Source organism: Macaca fascicularis, chromosome 1 (assembly GCF_037993035.2).
Source record: "Macaca fascicularis isolate 582-1 chromosome 1, T2T-MFA8v1.1".
In the NCBI taxonomy this organism is placed as follows: Eukaryota; Metazoa; Chordata; class Mammalia; order Primates; family Cercopithecidae; genus Macaca; species Macaca fascicularis.
In genome coordinates this window covers 216770322-216788988 of record NC_088375.1, presented here as the reverse complement: position 1 = coordinate 216788988, position 18667 = coordinate 216770322, and the positions used below count along the sequence as shown (strand labels likewise).

Below are 18667 nucleotides of genomic sequence, written 5' to 3'. Positions count from 1 at the left end.
TGGACAGATGTGCTGAAGGTTTAATGAGACGCTGTGTAGAAGCCTCCAGCATATACCTGACATAGAAAAGTCATTTGGTGTTCATTAGGTTGGAAACGCAATGCCCCAGCCATGCTCCAGTGCAGGTATTCCCGCTTGCCTCTCAAGCTCACTTTCTGGAAGGCAAAGACCCTGATGGGAAACCGAGACCCAGAGCCAACCCCAAGCAGAGGCATCATAGAGGCCAACTGAGGTCCTTGGCCCATGCCATTCACAAGGCCTGGGCTCTGCCAGACGATGATGCAGAGCGGTGGCGGTCAGGTGCCCCAGAGACCTTGGGCCTTGTCAGAGCAGAGCTGTCATCCTGTCCCCTCCTTCCCAGCATGAATCTGACTACTGCCCAGGCCAGAGGGAATGAGTTTCTGAACTGATTATTGGAGAATGGAAGTCTCCCTGCTGTTAAGGGAGCGGTCCTCAGGGCCTTCCAGAAACCACAGCTACCCTGCCCCTTCCTGACCCTTGCTTGTGGACTCAGAGGGTCCTATGCCTTCTCAGGGCTCTGCATGGACTCTCCTTCGCATCATCCTCTCTCCAACCTTGAACTCCGGTGTGAACAATTCTCCTACTGTCTTATGTGCAAGCCCTTGCCCCTCCATTTCATAGCAAGTCCCTAATGCAACCCGTGTCCCTAGGTCCCAGCTGTAGTCTGTCTCTGGGATGCCAATTCCTCCCGGATAAGACCCTGATTTGATTTTGCCTCTTGGATTGATAGTGAGATCTCCATTCTTTTTGTGTAACTTCGGGCATCTTACTAGACCTCTCTGTGCCTCAGTTTCCTCAACTGTAAAATGAGGATGAGAATATAGTACATAATATAGTCACATTACCTCATAGGCAGCATAGGGTTGCAAGGGGCTTAATGAGCTAATATGTGTAAAGTGCTTTGTTGTGTGTTATCTATTATTACTCAACAAATAAACATTGAACACCAATCCATGTCTGGCAACGTTCTCAATGCTGGGGCTGCAAGCAGGCAGAGGGGCTCATGGAGCTAACCTCAAGGACAGAGTCCACCCTTTGTTTTATTTTGCAGAATTGATCGACATCTCTCTCTAACACTCCCTGTTTGTGTGACCTTGGGGGACCCACATAATTTGACTGTGCCCCAGGTTTCTCACTGACCTGTGCCTGCCCCTCTAGGCTTTGGGCAGGGCTAGAGATAGCATGGATCAAGTGCTTAGAACCAGAGCTTTCTCAGTAAATGGTAATTAGTGTTGTTCATGTTAATTTTTCCAGGACCAGTGGTGGTTCCTCTACTCCAGATCTATGGCTAAAAAAGAACATTCCATGTTTTCCCATACTATCACCTCACTCCTTACCACAGTCCTGTGAGACAGGCATCACAGTACTGAATTTTACAGATTAGGAGACATTGCACAGAAAGGTTAAGCAACCCACCCAAGGTCATGGTGTTTTCAAGTGGCAGAGCTGAGATTTGACCCCAGGTCCGTCAGATGCCACCACCTGTGCTCCTGGCTACTAAGCCACACTCCTCTCCATGGGAGCCACACCTGAGAGCCAAGACAAAACTTTGCTCTTCCAGGAATCATTTGAAAATGTGGATTCTTGAGGCTTGGTCCTAAGTGTTTGTCAAGAGGAGCATCTATGCACCTTCTCTCTGGTGCACCTGATGTCTCCACGTTCCTGGGACCTCCTGGTCCTGTTCTTTTCTCCCACTCACTCTATGAGCATGAATCCACATTCGTACCCAGGAAACCCCTGGGTACAGCAGAAGAGAACTGAGTGATTGGAAGAAAGCATGAATACCAATGCCAATGCATGGCATGATGACAATGCAAACACACACATGCTAAATTCGGGGCAGGCACCGTCCTAATTGCCTTCTGTGTATTATCTCATTTAATCCTCTCAACAACCCATGAGAAAAGTACTCTCATTACCCCAAATTGTAAGGCGAGGAGATAGAGACACAGAGTGGTAGAGAAACTTACTCCCGGTCACGCAGCGAGTCAGGATTCAAAGCTGGGCAACTAGGCTCTAGAGTCCCTGCCCCACCATCTTTGTCATCTACGCTATTCATGCAGGCCCTAGCAGTGGGGGCTGAAGAATGCATGGGAAAGGTTACCTGCAAAATGAAAGACCTTCCTAGAAGCCAGCAGGTAGTCATGTTGACTATAGATGGCTCTTCCCAAACCAGGATTGTGGGCCAACCATTGGCATTTCCTGAACCAGTGTAACTGCTAAATGATGCAGCTGTGGGAATGAGGAAGAACCCCTGGCCCTCCCTCCCAAACTCGCAGGTGGGTGGACAGTTACTTCTTTTCTTATTCTCACCTTGCCCTCACTACCACCAAAACCCACCTCTCCTTACGTTGTTGGCAATTGGCAGAAGAGACAGATAGTGAGGGTTTTTGTTGATTGTGATGTGTCCATTAAAATGTACCAGCTTGGCCGGGCGCGGTGGCTCAAGCCTGTAATCCCAGCACTTTGGGAGGCCGAGACGGGCGGATCACGAGGTCAGGAGATCAAGACCATCCTGGCTAACACGGTGAAACCCCGTCTCTACTAAAAACTACAAAAATCTAGCCGGGCGAGGTGGCGGGCGCCTGTAGTCCCAGCTACTCGGGAGGCTGAGGCAGGAGAATGGCGTGAACCCGGGAGGCGGAGCTTGCAGTGAGCTGAGATCCGGCCACTGCACTCCAGCCTGAGCAACAGAGCAAGACTCCGTCTCAAAAAAAAAAAAAAAAAAAAATGTACCAGCTTGCCAAGCCACTGCTCACTTCTGCAGGCCTTGTCTCCACTGATAGAGTGCATGCATGTGCGTGTGTGTGTGTGTGTTTGGCAAAATGGGACTGTTTCTGCTTAGACCTTGGTGAGAATCCAAGGGGCTCACTCCATGAATTTGAATCCACTGGGCACTCGCCCATTCAGGTGGATGCCACCCCACGTCTTCCACGGCAGGATCAACCCTGAGGTCCCGACAGCCCCAGCTCTAACACTCGCTGACTTGCGCACTCTCTCCTGTGGGGCCCTTTCCTCACCAGACCTTGCTTACAAACCAGGAACTCACACCCCAGAACTAGCCTGTAAACGTGTTCTATTTGACCAACATTGAAAATTTTTAATTAAAACTATGCTTTTAATTAAATCAATGACAAATTATTGAAAACCAGGAGATTTTACATACAAATCTATATGTTTGGCTTTGCTTTAAAATGCTGAAAATGTGGTTTTTATACCAGTTATTCCCAAATTGTAGTAAACAGCCACCCTAAATAATGGCTGGATTTAAACCAGGGAATGACCCCTTCCTTCCCCGACCGTCCACACCACTTTTTATTGTCTGAAATGATATCAATGAGAACTAGTTTTGGCTCCATGCAACAAAAACCCAAAGTGAGTATGTCTTAAACTAGATAAGAGTTTATTTTTCTTTCTCCTAAGAGTCCCAGGTAGCCTGTCTAAAGGACAGAGGGTGCTCCATGGTGTCAGGGACTCAAGCTCCTTCCCTCTTGATGCTCCACTGTGCATGGTTTCCACTCTGAAGGTCAACTCAAAGTTTAAGAAGGCTGCACCAGCTCCAGCCATTACATCCACATTCCAGCCAGGAGGGAGCAGGAAGAGAAGAAGGACACTCCCCCCCCCCACCCATAAGAACCCTTTAGGAATTTGCATGTAACACATCTACTTACATCCCACTGGCCAGAACTTAGTCACGTGGCCACTTGCTGCAATGGTAGCTGGGAAGTGTAGTTTCTATTTTGGGCAACCATGTGTCCAGCAAATTATCATAGTAACTATTACTATGAAAAGAAGCATAGCTGCTGAATTGTTCAACTTCTTTACACAGGTTGTAACCCTGTGAAGACGAAACTTTGTCTTTGACTTTGGCACTGAGCTTCTGCTACTTCATTAAAAATTTATGTACTGTTGTTCGTCTCATTAAGTTGTTCCAAGGAATTCACTAGGAGATGACGAGCGTAAATATGCCTAGGAGAGTTTGTGGTACTTAATATAAGCTCAGCGATTGTGCGTTTGTTTCATCTATTCTACCCCAGATGTCACGTGGCTCCCCTGTGTCAGGACTTTGCTCATCAGTGAAGCCTCCCTGAGCTCCCAGCAATTTCAAATTTTAAATATAAGCGCCCCCTCCACTCCCAGCACTCCCTATCCCTGTCCTATCTCTATTTTTCTAAATACACCTGTAATCGCCGACCTGCTATATTTTTCAAATGTTAATTTGTTCACCGTCTGTGTCCCTCAACTAAAATACAAGTTCTACGAGGACAGTGGTTTTCATTTCTATTGTTCACAGCTGTACCCCTAGCACCTAGGATAGACCCCGGTACATAGTAGGTACTCAGTAACAATATGCTGGATGCATGAATGACCGGACAGCTATTGCCTTCTCAGTGCTGGGTACTGTGCTATGTGTGAGAGACAGAACAGGAATCCAGGTATCTTCTAGTTTCCATCTCCCCATGGCACCGAGCCCAGAGCCAAACACGCTAAGATAAATACCTATTACCTTGGATGGGATCTTGGTGCCAGCAGGAGTCCAGGCATTTTAATTTTGTTTTAACAAAGAGGCTGATGGGAGAAGCTGGCTGGCTCCTCTGTCTCCCATCTGCTGGCAGCCCTGGGCACCCTGGCCTGACCTTCCCCGCCTTCAGCACCACGTAGCGCAGGACAGTCAAACATAATTGGCCTGCCCTACTTTTTAAGAGAACCCAGATTGAAGGATTGGGCTTTTGGTGGGCTGACCTGTTTAAGAGCCTTAAGAGGAAGCTCGGAGTTTCAATTTTCCACTGCCAAAGCAAAGCTGTTTTTAGCTCCACTTTGATGAAACGGCGGGAGTCAGGTTCGGCCTCGGGTCATCCATCAGCTGACCTGGTTGGGAAAGGCCTCCTGTGGGGGCCCCAGGCCTAACTGCAGCTTCGCAGGGAATGTTCAGGTTTGCTTTGCCCAACTGGAGTCATCAGTCCTGCTCTGAAGCTGCCCCTGGGCCATCCCAAAAGACACACAGAAAGAGAGAGATCTCCAGCCACTCTCAAATATTTTATCTTGTTGATGGACCCCTGGACTTGAGTTCCTGCCCAGTTCCTCCAGGAATTAGCTGCGTGACCTCAGACAAATTGCTTGGCCTCCCTGGGCCTCAGTTTCCTAATCTGTTCAACGAGGTTCATCATTCTGATCTCAATGGGTGGTTGTAGGTACTAAATGATACAATGCCGGTTGACTGCTGTGTCCATCTCAGGCTTTGAGGATATTTCACCTGGACCCTCTCTCCCTGCAGGAAACTGGGCTGATTGACATCCACACGGGTAGGCCAAGTCAGCTCAGAGCTTTCTGTCTGAATTGCAGTGTTCTGGCAAGCTACCTGCTTTTCTAGGGGTCAAGGACCATCTCTTTGAACCTGTTTTCTGATCATTTTGTCAAACTGTGGTGGAAGAGTTTGGCGTTGGGGGCTGTGGCCCCATATTGGAGAGACCCATGTGATACGTCCTTGCTGGAGTTTGCTTCCAGGGAAAACATGGTCCCTGCAGACAAAAGGGTCTGCCCTTGGTCACCAGAAGCAGAGCCAGGCCCCCATGTTTCTCTAGAGCCACAGTCTAATGCCTCGATGACCCCAGAGTCCCCACTCACTCTGCCTGCCCTTTATGACTCTCTCTCCAGCCTGAAAGAGTTTGTTTCTGTTCTGCCACTGACTGATGGTGTGACCTTGCAGAAGCCTGGGCCTCTCTGTGTGCTACACGCACCTCAAACAGCAACCAGCATGTGAGTTAAGGGTACTGTCTTCATCCGTTTGGAAAGCTATAACAAAATACCATAAACCAGGTGGTTTATGAACAACAAACATTCATTTCTCACAGCTCTGGAGACCGGGAAGCCCAAGGTCAAGGCAGATTCCCGGTTGGCGGGGGGCCTGCTACTTGGCACATGGAGCCTTCTCACCCCATGAGCCAGAAAGTGGCTGTGTCCTCCCATGGTGGAAGAGACCAGGCCGCTCTCTGGGGCCTCTTTTGTGGGGGAGCTCATCCCACCCTAATCACCTCTCAAAGGCCCCTCCTTCTAATACAATTCCATTGGTAATTAGGTTTCAATATCTGAATTTGAGGAGGACACAAACATTTAGACCCTGGCAGGTGTCAGCTATGGAGCCTGGCTGCAGGGTTCAGGGCCCAGCTTTGACATTCTCTGCTTGAGTAACCTCAGCCAACAAGTTATAAACAACATCCCTGTGACTCAGTTTCCTCATCTGTGAGGTCGGGGTGACAATAATAACACCTACTTCATGGGATTGTTGTAAAATTGAGTTTTACAGATGGGGAAACTGAGGCATTAAATAACTTGTCCCAGATCACTCAACTACAGCATGTTAAAGCTGGGCGGTTCTGGCCCATGGGAAAGTCTAGAGAGGCATCAGCTATTATTGTTCTTCTTGCAAAGGGCTTTCCCTGAGAGTTGAATGAGATCAGTTTTCAGTGCCTCGCACAGGGTCTCGCACACAGGAGGTGCTCAGTGAACCTCTCACCGGTTTACAGATGAATGAGACCTGCATCAGGTCAGGGACCTGACCCTGACCTTGCACACAGTAGGGGCACAGCTGTGTTTACGGAAAAAGATCATAGCAACAACAGGTTGAGGAAAACCGGGAAACCCAGAGGCAGCCACCATCCACGCCCGTCTTCCCTCTTCTGCTGGAGGCAGGCTTGGTTCCAACAGGCTTGGGGCCTTCCTGATGCCAGCTCTCACCTACCGCCAAGTAGAGAGGCAGAGGCAGAGATAGAGATTCCTGTTAAATAAAGCAATCACGAGGGAGAGGAAGGAGGCGGTGAGCTCAGCCACGAGCCCAGCCTTCCGAGTTCGCTCACTGCCCAGCTTCTTTGGTCTCATTTCCCTTTGACCGACCACCTGGCTCCTGGTTCCCCACCACACGGAGTCTTCTTCTGAAGAGCACGTGCTCCATGCCCCCTGCCTGCCGGTCCTGAGATGGCATCACGTGAAGCTGGGAAAAGCACTCAGAACCCTGGGCCCTCCTGCCCCTGCCCACCCCTGAACCCAGAGCCTGAGTCCAACAGGCTGACTGGTGAGGGGCTAAGTGGATCAATCAGGACCTGGAGGAGGAAGTGGTTTCCATGGCAGCAGCCAGTGTCTGGAAAAGAGACCTGGAGAGGAAGCCGGTGGAGAAGAGCGGGAGGTGTCGGAATGGGTGAAGGGGAGCAGGAAGCAATGGGCCAGGAAGTCAGGGGAAGGGGTCAGCCAGCGAAAGATGGAGGTTGGGAACAGGGAAGCAGGTTCAGGGCCCAAGGTGAACAGCAGTGGCTAGCCAGGGCGGGAAAGAGCGGTCGGGGCCAGCGACCCCAAATATGTCACCACCCAAGGGCCCGTCACTGACTTCCTGGGCTTGGGTGATCTGGGATGCCAAGCTAAGCTCTCTCTGGTTTTTCTTGGGGAATTCATCATTGGAAAATAAAACCTGATTTCTCAGAGGCGCTTTCTCACATTGGAAATAGGTCCCTGCCAGTTTGCCCACTGGTAAATCATGACTGGCAAGTCTGGGGCACTCCTCTGGTCAGGAGTAAAGGAGCTTTCCATGGTGACCTCGTCCTGTCCCAGCTTCACCACCCAGGGCCTCAGGACAAAGGACTTGAGGTGCAGGAGCTGAAGCTGAGGGCTGATGACCTGCTTGAGGTCACACAGTCCTGGGAGGCAGAGTGGAGTGTGGTGAGCCCCACCCGTCCAGCCCCAAAGGTCCCCTTGCAGTGTGCAGATAGAACCGAGAAAGATGTGGCTCAAACGTGGCCCAGTGTGAGTCGAGAGTTGTCCCCTCGTCCTCACCCTTCATGGTCAGCAGGAGGAAATGGCCAAGGAGCCTGAGGTGGGCCCCAGGCTCCCTGGAGAGGGTGAGGGGAGGGCTTAGGGAGGGAGCTGGGGGCAGGGTGGAAAGGGCATTGGCTGGAGTGTTCTGGAAATTCTCCCCTCTGTGCCTCCTTTCTCTGGTACCCCTCCTAGCCAGCCCTGCATTCCAATAGATGCCACAGATATTTTGTACCCACTGAGCAATTGTATGACAGAAACAGTTTTCAGGTTGGGGGGGGCGGGGAAAATCATACCAATGGCTTTTTAAAGACCCTGAAGAAAAATAGTTCAGGCAGCCTTGGAAAGGGCGAAAACACACAAGGAGGAAGGTCATAAAATTCTCAGTGTTGAGGGACTCAGCTCTTAGATAGTGGGGCTTTTCCGGAGGCTCCAGTCCCCCTGCCCAGTGCTGCCCCATCCCTTCCTCTCCCTCCGGGTCCCACTCCCCCACTCCCCACTCCCAGGTTATACAACCTGGGAGGCCTCCCATCTGTGCTGAGTGTTCTCAGGGAAGCCCACCACATTGAGAATGGCCGGGCTCCTGACTGGCTCCCCAGCCAGAGGAATGGCTGGAAGGAGGCCGGAGACCCCAGGCAGTGGGCTCCCAGCCCCATGGAATGATTCTGCCACGTCTTTTCCCTATTTGGCTGAGGGAGAAGTTGGACCCAAGTTCTCCCGCGTTGTGTGGTGAAAAGAGCACCAGGTATTTCTGTTTCATTGAGATGCCTTGACTCATTGAGACTTTTGGCTCACAGCAGCCACGGCTGCGGATCACTGAGCCTCTGGATGCATCAGCTTTGTAACAAGATCGCCGGATCGCCAAGCCTCCAACCGCCTGCAGGGGGCGGTCATGAGCCCCCATTTCCCAGAACCTTTGACTGGCCCCGGTGGCCTGGCCTCTCCTTCCCAGATCTGTTGCTGATTGCTGCCTGGCCTTGCATAAATCACTGTCTTTAGTTTTCTTGACTGGACAACCCAGGACCAGCTGGTCACCCTGGTTAAGACCAGGCTTTTCTGGGAGAGCTATTAAAGGAACAGAGCTTCATGTACATTCTGTGCTCACAAGACAGGTCCCTTAGCTCAAGTGAAGGTCTCCTGTGTCCCCCTGCTTCTCTGCTTGGTGCAGTCCAGTGGCCCCACACCTCCCGGAGGAAGTGTGTCCCTACTGTGTCCCTGGAAAGGGTCTGATGGAGGAGAAAACCCAGGGCTTGGCCAAAAGGAGGGGAGGGGGTCATTTCTGGATTTCGAGTTGTTCTGTCATCGGTATCCTTGCAGTTGAAACTTCGCCTTCACAGGCAGGTCCCCAGGAATATATTGATGCCATTGTTAAGGTGACCTTAGTCAAGTTCACACCAGGGAGGATGAGACAATGTGCTCTTGAGCTAGGTCTGGAGTCTAGGTCCCACTTTCCGGGCTGAGCTCGAGTGTAGACCCACCTCCACCAGGCAGGGAAAGACAGCGAAGTGCGTCGTCATCTCTTTCAGAAGCTGGAGGATGGGAAGCAGGTACAGAGCAGGGGTTGGGAGAGCAGAGCGAGGCTCAGCATTTGGTTAGTGCAGGGGCCATGTCTGTGTATGGCCAGCTTTCTGGCAGTCCCTGGTGTTTGAAAGAACCCCTGTCCTCAAGTAATTTCCATTCAACGATATTCATTAGGCAGCTGCACTCTGTCAAAAACATCCAAGCACTGGGCTCTGGTATTTGGGGTTTGGTGAAGCCAATGGAAGGAGAACACCCAGTGTGTCTGTGGCGGGGCAGGGCAAGGGTAAACAGATGGATGGACTGATGGGGAGGGAGAAGGACTGAGGCCCTGAGTCTTCGAGCGGGCTTCTCTGACCAGCAGCAGCAGCACCTGGGGGCTGGTTAGAAATTCTCAGGGCCCCGGAACAATTCTACCATGCCTCTTTCCTATGTGGCTGGGGGAAAAATTAGACCGCAACTCCCCAGCATTGCTTGGTGAAAAGTGCACCAGCTATTTTTGATTCACTGAGACTCCAACTGTAGGCTCACCGGAATCTGCATTGGAGCTAGATCCTCAGGGGATTTTTGTACATCCCAGCATCCCCCTGGGGTCTCCTGTAGGGGATGCCACCCCACCACAAGGTCTAGGGAGGCCCTTTCCTGCCTGTCTCCATCTGTCTTCCCAGGTCTGCCAGCTACCACAAATGCTACCCCCAGTAGCCAATCTATTCCCCAGTCCTGGGAGGTATGTTTCCTCACCCAGGGACTGCGATGGAAAAGCAAGACGCTGTGAGGGCAGCCGGGGATAGGCAGCAGCCAGGGCTGGCTGAGCAGGTGCACACCTGGGCCACCGGGCCAAGCTAACTGACCTGAGCCACCCACAGCTCCCAGCCAGTTGTGCAGATTACACAGGTGTGAGGAGGTGGGGGGAAGGGCAGAGACCTCTTCCCCGCCCGCACCCCCCTTTTATTTCCAGGGAGTAGCAAACCCTTTCCATGTGTCTTATTAGCAAACATCCCTCTAGTACCCAAAGTGGCCAGACACTTTATGGCCAGTTTTATTAGCTCTGCCTCACGGCTCTATCCAGGTGGAGCAAGCATTCTGCAAATGTTGTCCCCGTATCACAGGGCATGACCCTGAACTTGGAGAGTGAGCAGGTGTTGGAAGGAGTGAGAAACAAGGCCCAGGTCTCAGGAAAGAAGCAGCCCATCAGGAATGCGTGGCAGGCACAGAAACAGTAAAACTTCATTACTTCACACTTGGGATCTTTCCAGCAGGAATGAGGGAGGGCAGAGCCCAGGCAGCCACTTGGCTCATAAGATTGCAGGGGGTGTGTTTAACCTACTTGCAGGAACGACTCTGTCCCCAGTCCTTTAGAAGCTTGGTTTCCATGCAAACAATGGTTATACAAATGAAAAGCTTCTCTCATCTCTTCATTAAAGCACAGCCTCAAAGGACCCATCACTACCTGAATCTTTTCTGTTAGCCCAGAATGAGATACTGGGTATATAAATGAAGACGTCTGAACTACAAAATGCTTTTTAAATTGGGTAGATTAAGAAAGTTTGGTCCTGAAGAGTCTTCTTCTTTGGTTGCTGAATTTTGGCAAGAGATGCAAAGCCACACACCACGTTCCTCCCTCCATCTGTCCCTCCCTTCCTCCTTTCTGGGTCTGGGCCATATCTGAGTTTGCAGTCAGACTGAATTTGGGCTTGCTCCTCCAGTCGATGGAAGCTGCAGGAAGGTTTTATGTTGGGAAAGGACAGGCCAGATCTTCACCGTCATAAGGTCACTCTGACAGCAGGGTGGGGGCCTCAGGCAGGGAGATGGTGGCAAGAATGAAGACAAAAATGGAGAGGTTCTGGGCCAAGCAGAGACAGTGGGGTGGAGGCAAGGAAACATCGATGAGCCACCTGTGCCACGACATCCTCTAATTTGGAGGAAGACTAAAAGAAAAGAGGATCAGGGGCACCCAGGCAAATGTCATGCACCCTTTTCTCATAGAGAAATCCTGTAGCTCCCCATTCTTCTTCTCCAATCCTTTTTATCCATGTTCCACACACAGTTCCAACAGGACTTGTTATTTGAAGCTCACTGCAAATTGACAGCAACACTTAGCAAGTAGGAATAGGTTGGCAGGAGGGCACGAGGGACAACATGGAGTGAGCTGCTTCTAGAAGAAGGCACTGAGCAGTGTGGGCAAAAACCAAGAAAAACCAAGAAGCCATCATGCAGTCACTTTAGAATACAGTTGGGCAGTGTCTTATAAAGTTGTAGGACCAACCGTGCTATGTCCTCACTTGCACACACAGAACCTCTCCCTGGGCTAACAAAGACGATCCAGGTAGCTGCCAGGCCTTCGAGGCTCCGTTTTAATGAAGAGAGAGCCATCTAGGTGTCCATCAACAGAAGGATGGGTAAGCAAATTGTGTGTAGTCATGAAATGCGATGCTGACCAGTAGGGAAAAGGAAGCAACAATTGGTAAAGGCAACAACATGAATGAATCTCAAAATAATGACGAGGAGTGGAAGAAAACAAGCAAAACATCATACACACTTTGTGATTCATTTATATAAAATCCTAGGAATCATGATTTATAGTGACAGAAAGAGGATCAATGGCTGCCTGAGGATGAGGGGCATAGATTATAAAAGGGCACAAGGAGCCTTTTAGGAGAGATGAGTATGTTCATTATCTTGATTGTAGCAATGGTTTCAGTATGTCAAAACTTATCAACTGTGGAAATGTTGAGTAGGTACAATTTATGGTTTGTTAATTACACCTCAATAAAGCAATTAATAAAATTGAAACAAACAAAGGCAAGGATCCCAGGAGACCTTTAGCATCAGGGTAAACTCACCTAACACATTGCAAAACCCCTGAGACTCGACAGGATGAGATTGATGTTTGTTTTAATGACCTTGATCCTGGGACAGGTTAATTAACATCCAGCCTCCTCCCTTTAAGAAGGAGACAGATGTAGACAGGAGGCAGATTCCAGAGAAAAGGCATCTTTACAGTGTTGTCATTTAAAAGTACAGACGTTCCTGGACTTACGATGGGATTACGTCCCAATAAGTCCATCATAAGTTCAAAATATCTTAGGTCAAAAATGCACTTAAAACACCTGATCTACAGAACATCATGGCTTAGTGCCTCACCTAGCTTAAATGTGCTGAAAACACTTTCATTGGCCTACACTTGGGCAAAGTAATCCAACACAAAGCCCATTTTATAATGAAGACTTGAGTATCTCATGGAATGTTTTAAATACCATACTGAAATTGAACAGTGGAACGGTCGTACGGCTGGTTTCTACTGAGTGCGTATGGCTTTCACGCTGTCGTAAAGTCGAAAAATCATAAGTTGAACCATTGTGAGTCGGGGACCGCCTGTATAGTTTTGTCTGTCTTGTTCCCCGGTATATACTCAACACCACAAGCAGTGCGTAGTACATGGTGGGTGCTTGACAATTTGTTTTAAAATTTTCATCAATTCACAGTGTAAGGAGAAGAATATGACAAGCACCCCCAGCATGCCAGGCCCTGTTGTAAGTGCACTGGTATGTGTTCATTCATTCAGGCTTCAGTTCTCAGCAAAAGTCAAATATTGGATCACTTGGTTCTTCAATAGCACAGGAAAAGCAAATCAAACTCATTTCCTGTGTCCTCACAGCTCCACCCTCCCCTCCAGTGTCTTCGTTCTATGAAAATCTAGGACTCTTCCCAGTGGAAAGACGAAGCCAGGAAAAGAAGGCTAAGCAGAGGCTGTAAACTCGTGTAGGGCGTGGAGAATGTGCACAGGACTTGCTCAGCAAACCTCAGTCATCAGCATTAAGGGCCCCGCCAGAAGCTTGGAGCAGGAAATTTAGGAAAATAAAAGGCCATCCTGTTTCTCCCAGCAGGGAGGAAACATATGGCTCTCATTACCTAGAGAGGTGGCAAGCCTCAGAATAGAAACACACTCAAGAGCGATGGAGGCAAATTCGGAGACCAGTAAGCTCAAATCAATTTGCTGATAAAGGAAGATCTGGAGGCAGTGGGGGAGAGCACTCATGGGCTCCAGCCTCCATCTGGCTTGAATTCAAATCATGCCACCTACTCACTCTATGTAGCAAAAATTCAGTTAGAGAGGGTAAAATGCTCAGTGCAGTGCCTCCTACCGTAACTCTTTACACATATTGGCACCTCCCCAGTGGCTGTAATCCCACAAGGCAGGTGTCATAGCACCCATGTATCAGATGGAGAAACCGAAGCTCAAAGAAACCAAAGGACCTCATCCAACATCACATGCTAGTCAGGTGCAGAACCAAGACTAGAGCCCAGGGCTCTTGACTCCTGGTGCAGCCTGTTTCCACTGACGTCATTCATATAGGCGATACTCCTTGAGCACCTACCAAGTGACCTTCCTTCCTTGCTTGGGAGGGAAAACAAACAAGTTATACTACAGCATGACATGGACAGGTGTGTGCTCCCAGAGACAGATGCAGCCCTGGAGTGGTGGAGATGAATTATGTCTTCGGAGGGCTGGGCAGTCAAGGTAGCCTGCCTGGTGGAGGTGGCATCTGAATGTAGATCCTATAGAGCTTAACATTATAGGCAAAAGCATGGAGGCAGGGACCAAAATCTCCAGCATCCCCGTACCCATTCCCAATCCAAGCCTCAGCTTAGGGCATGGCATACTTCTGTTGAATGTGGATGGCCTACAGCCCTGGCCCTAGATTCAGCAGAAGCTGCAGTGCCCAGCCCTTGCACGGCCTTACCTAGTGAAGGCATGCAGGCCAGGGGGCATGCAGCATCGGCTCTCTCTCTGTGCCTGACTTTTCAAAAACACAATTACTCACCCTTCAGAGACGCCATCAGTGTTGGTAAACTCCAGCTACTAAACTGCATTACACTGATCTCTCCAGAAACCTTTGCAGTTATTAATAGTTTATTGATTGCAGCCCATTGCTGATGAGGGCAGGCCTCCTCACCCTCACCCCCCTCGGGTCCCTGCTATCTGTGGAAAGCCTGCTATTCATCATGCAGATCAATGCCACTCAATTCTGGGGAAAGGGAGTCTCTGGGCCACTTAATCCACTTTAGAAAGACAACAGAAAAGGCAAAATTTTAGATGAGGTGCTGAGAAGAGGTGGATTGGTCCAAATCAAAGCTGTGACCTGGCAGCTGTTGGATCTGCCAATGAGAACTAGAATCTGCCTTGGTTGGAGGTTGGGGGTGGGGGGGGGATCCTGGCCATGTCAGGTGGTAACAGGGGAAACCAGATGAGGGGTATACAGCGATCTCTGTTATCTTTGCAAATCTTCTGTAATTCTAAACTTATCCAAAATACAAATTTTATCTTTTTAGAAAATAATTTGGCTCATGGGAGGAATGGAAAGAATACCACTGTAGCTGGAGAAAGGAGCAGGGGTGTGGGAGAAGGGAAAGTGTGAGACATGGCTGGAGGAAGGGGCAGGGGTGTGGATAAGGGAAGGTGGGAGGCATGGTTGGAGATGTAGAAGGAACAAAGTGTGCTGGGCCCTATTGGCAAAGATGACGATTCTTATCTCTCTTTTTGCCATTTTTATTGATAGCTTTATTTTTTAGAGCAGCTTTATGTTCACAGCAAAACTGAGCAGAAAGTACAGAAAGTTCCCACCTGCCCCTGTCCCACACATGGACAACCTCTGCCACCACTGACTTCCTCCATTTCAGTGGCACATTTGTTACCATCAACAAACCTACATGGATATGCCATTATCACCCCAAATCCATAGCTCACGTTAGGGTTCACTTTTGGTGTTGTGCATTTGATAGGTTTTGGCAAATGTTACTACCTTTTAAAATGTTTTTATTGAATTGATATTGTTGTCTCGTATTTTTAAATATACAGTTTTATTTCTATTTAGAAGATTTTTTATATTCTCCATTTTATTTTATTTTATTTCCATAGGTTTTGGGGGAACAAGTGGTGTTTGTTTACATGAGTAAGTTCTTTACTGGTGGTTTGTGAGATCTGGGTGCACCCATCACCCGAGCAGTACGCCCTTTACCCAATTTGTAGTCTCGTATCCCTCACCCACCTTCCACCTTTTCCCCCAAATCCCCAAAGTTTATTGTATCATTCTTAGGCCTTTGCATCCTCCTAGCTTAGCTCCCATTTATGAGTGAGAACATACAATGTTTGGTTTTCCATTCTTGTGGTACTTCCCTTAGAATAGGGGTCTCTAATTCCATCCAGGTTGCTGTGAATGCCATGATTTTGTTCCTTTTTATGGCTGAATAGTATTCCATAGTATAGATATATACCACAGTTTTTTATCCACTCATTGATTAATGGGGATTTGAGCTGGTTCCATATTTTTGCAATTGCAAATTGTGCTGCTATAAGCATGCGTGTGCAAGTATCTTTTTCGTATAATGTCTTTGTCATAAAAGCAGAGAGAGCCTTTGATGGGACTTAGATAGAGGAGTACCATTCATCTCATTTGCATTGGAAAAGATCTGGATTCTATCTGGAGAATGGATCAGGAGGGAGATTACCAGGGACAGAAAGCCCAGTAAACCCTCTGCCTCCATATTCCAGGTGAGAAGAGATGCTGACTGTGGAGATGGAGGGAAGTGAATGGTTCAGGATCTATTAAGAGTAGAACACCCAGGACTTGGTCACTGTCTGTATTTGGAGGGTGTGGAAATGGGAGATGTCAAGGAGGGTGCCCAAGAATGTGCCTTGGGCTAATGGTGGAGGACAGGTCTGGACATCGGAGGAACTAGGGAACCTGGGCTTGCTCCTTCAGTTGATGGGAGAAGGAGCATCTGGTGCTGTACACATAGTCCTCAGTGAGAAGCTGCCTTTTTCATAAAGCAGCAATCCAGGTGTACCCTGAGCTGTCTTCTATACCACCTGTGAGGTGTCACCTACATGTGTCACCCAAGCATATTGCTTACGTTACTATCACCTGAGCATGTCATCAGGGTGGCAGTTGCCTAAACATGACACTATAAACACATCTTCTGCAGCCATCACCTAGGTGGCGGTTACTTGCACGTATCTGCCTGGGTGTCAACCATGTTATTATTATCTTATTACCTCATCTGGGGAGCTGCCAGCTACACATGTCTCCCGAGCCTGTTTCTTTGCAGAGCTGTCACCTGAACCTGCCACCTGCACTTCTGTCACCTACAAAAGTCATTTAAGCAGGTTGTCTCTATAACCAACAGCTATGAGTGTCACCAAGTGCAAATTCTGCTCCTACTGTTTGTAAGCCATGGGGCCTTGGGTAAGTCATGCCATCTTTCTCTGAGTCCCCCCACCCTTTTTTTTTATCTAAAGTATGTCACTCCAGGTGACTGTCACTCAGTAATGGTGCCCAGTAAAGAGGCTATTTTTTCAGTCTAGCTGAGTTACACACAAAGAAAATCATTCCCGGAGGGGAGACTGGTCCCCTGCTGTTCCCATGTCACTGTGCTCTTTCTTCTGAGATCAGGGAGTGGAGGGAGACAGCGTCTTCTCAACAAAGTCCCCATTCTTTAAGTCCTTCCTTGACAGTCGGTAGACCAGATGTCAACCTCTGTGTGTTCTATGTAAATGAAGGTGTTTGTTTATGCTAATGTGTGCTGGGTAGTGGGAGGGATGGGCTGGCTCAGCTCAGTAAGACGACAGTGATGGAAAAAGAGGCTGGCAGCCCAGGTGTTGGGGGACAGTGAGTCACAGGGGAAAAGGAGCCAGAAGACAAAGATGAAGCAGGTAGCTAAAAGGACAGAAAAAAAGAGTGAGGCTGAGGTTACGTTGCTCTGCAGAAACAGGTGGAAGAGCAAAATGGGAAGTGTGTCCAGGAGGCAGAAGGGAGGATGAAGAACTGGATTGAAAGAACCTCCCTTCTCAGGGGTGGCAGAGCAGGGTCACACGCCCAAGAGCCTGAGCGCTAACCAACTACTGCTCTTTCCTGTCCACAGTGGGGTCCTTGTCAGGCAGGTTAGTGGGGTAGGGCCGTGGGTATGGATCCCTTCCCGTGGTTTCCTGCTATGACTTGGGAACTTTTAAGACTTAAACAGATACCCCAGTCCCGCTAAGTTGTAGCCAGAATAGGCTGGAACTCGCATGAAGACAGACGTATTTCCCCAATGCAGCAATGACATAGCCTCTGCAACTTCAGGCCAAGGCTCCTTCCCATCCAAGTGTCCAGATTCCACTTGCCAGGAATTCCCTCTCCTCACAGAGCTTCGAAGGACTGAGGAACAATACGGAATGGTCCCTCTGTCCATTTGGGTGCAACGTTCGTGCTTACAGAAGTCCTGCAGTGACATCATTGCATTTAATCTTCACTGCAGTCACAGGAAGTAGCACCTCCACTGTTTAGGAAAGAAAATGGAGAGGGGAGATGGACTGACTTATCCAAGGTCCCATGATTTACAAACAGTAGGAGCAGAATTGGAACCTGGTTCTCTTTGACTCCATGTCAAGGCTCTTTTCAATATAGAAGGGAGGAAAGAGCCTCCATGCTGGCGTTTTCCATGGGGAGAGAGAACATACCAACTCATTTTCACATGGTCTGACCCTGTAGATGCTATAGAAAGATCTAGAACAGGAGCCGTCCAACTACAGCCTGCGGGCCAAATCTAGCCCATTGCCTATTTTTTCACAACTTGTGAACTGAGAATGCTTTTCATACTTTGAAATGGTTGCAGAAAAAAAAAGAAGAAGGATATTGTATGGCAAATGAAAATTATATGAAATCCAAATTAAAATGATCATAAGTAAAGTTTTATTGGAGCACAGTTGCACCAATTTGTTTACGCACCGTCTGTAGCTGCTTTTGTGCTGCAAGGACAGAGTTGAGTAATTGCAACAGATAATGGAAAGGGCAGCAAAGCCTAGAATGTCTACCCTCTGGACTTCTAGGAGAAAAGTCTGAAAGCAGGTTTAGGTGGTCTCTCCCATCCTCAGGGATCACCTCCTCTGAGACACCCTCCCATCACCTCAGGGGTGGGATTGGCTGCTCCCCAGTCTGAGCTCAGATAAGCTCATGCTTTTCCATGTGAGTGTGGAACCCAGATCAGCTTCCCTACCTCCTTATCCGCTGGGATGGGGGCTCCTTGTGGACCTGAATTTTATTGTCTTTCTCTTCCATGATCTCAGGACTGGGCATGAAGTGGCAGCATGGCAGTGTGGAGAGAGAAATTCAGATTTCCATACTGGTTCTTATCTGTATACAGGGTTGGGGGCAATTGACTTCCGTCCCGAGCCTCAGTTTCCTTGCTTATGAAATGGAAATATGGACCCTGTGTGGAGGCCGTCATGAGGAAAGAGGGAGCTGATGCCTCCAGTGACAGTTTTGAGCCCATACTCATGCAGTGATAC

At 49.0% G+C, this 18667-nt stretch overlaps 1 protein-coding gene across 9 annotated transcripts in view; it reads left to right on the top strand.

Moving 5' to 3' along the window:
* IGSF21 (immunoglobin superfamily member 21) overlaps positions 1–18667 on the top strand; it is a 271588-nt gene that overhangs the window by 206219 nt on the left and 46702 nt on the right. Inside the window, exon 1 of one of the 9 annotated variants that reach the window (XM_074028250.1) lies at positions 5681–5778. The exons of the other annotated variants lie outside the window; for them this stretch is intronic. Coding sequence (XP_073884351.1) covers positions 5777–5778 — 2 coding nt within the window. The 5' untranslated portion in view covers positions 5681–5776. Of the gene's footprint in view, positions 1–5680; positions 5779–18667 lie in introns of those variants that run through there. 9 annotated transcript variants of the gene reach the window in all.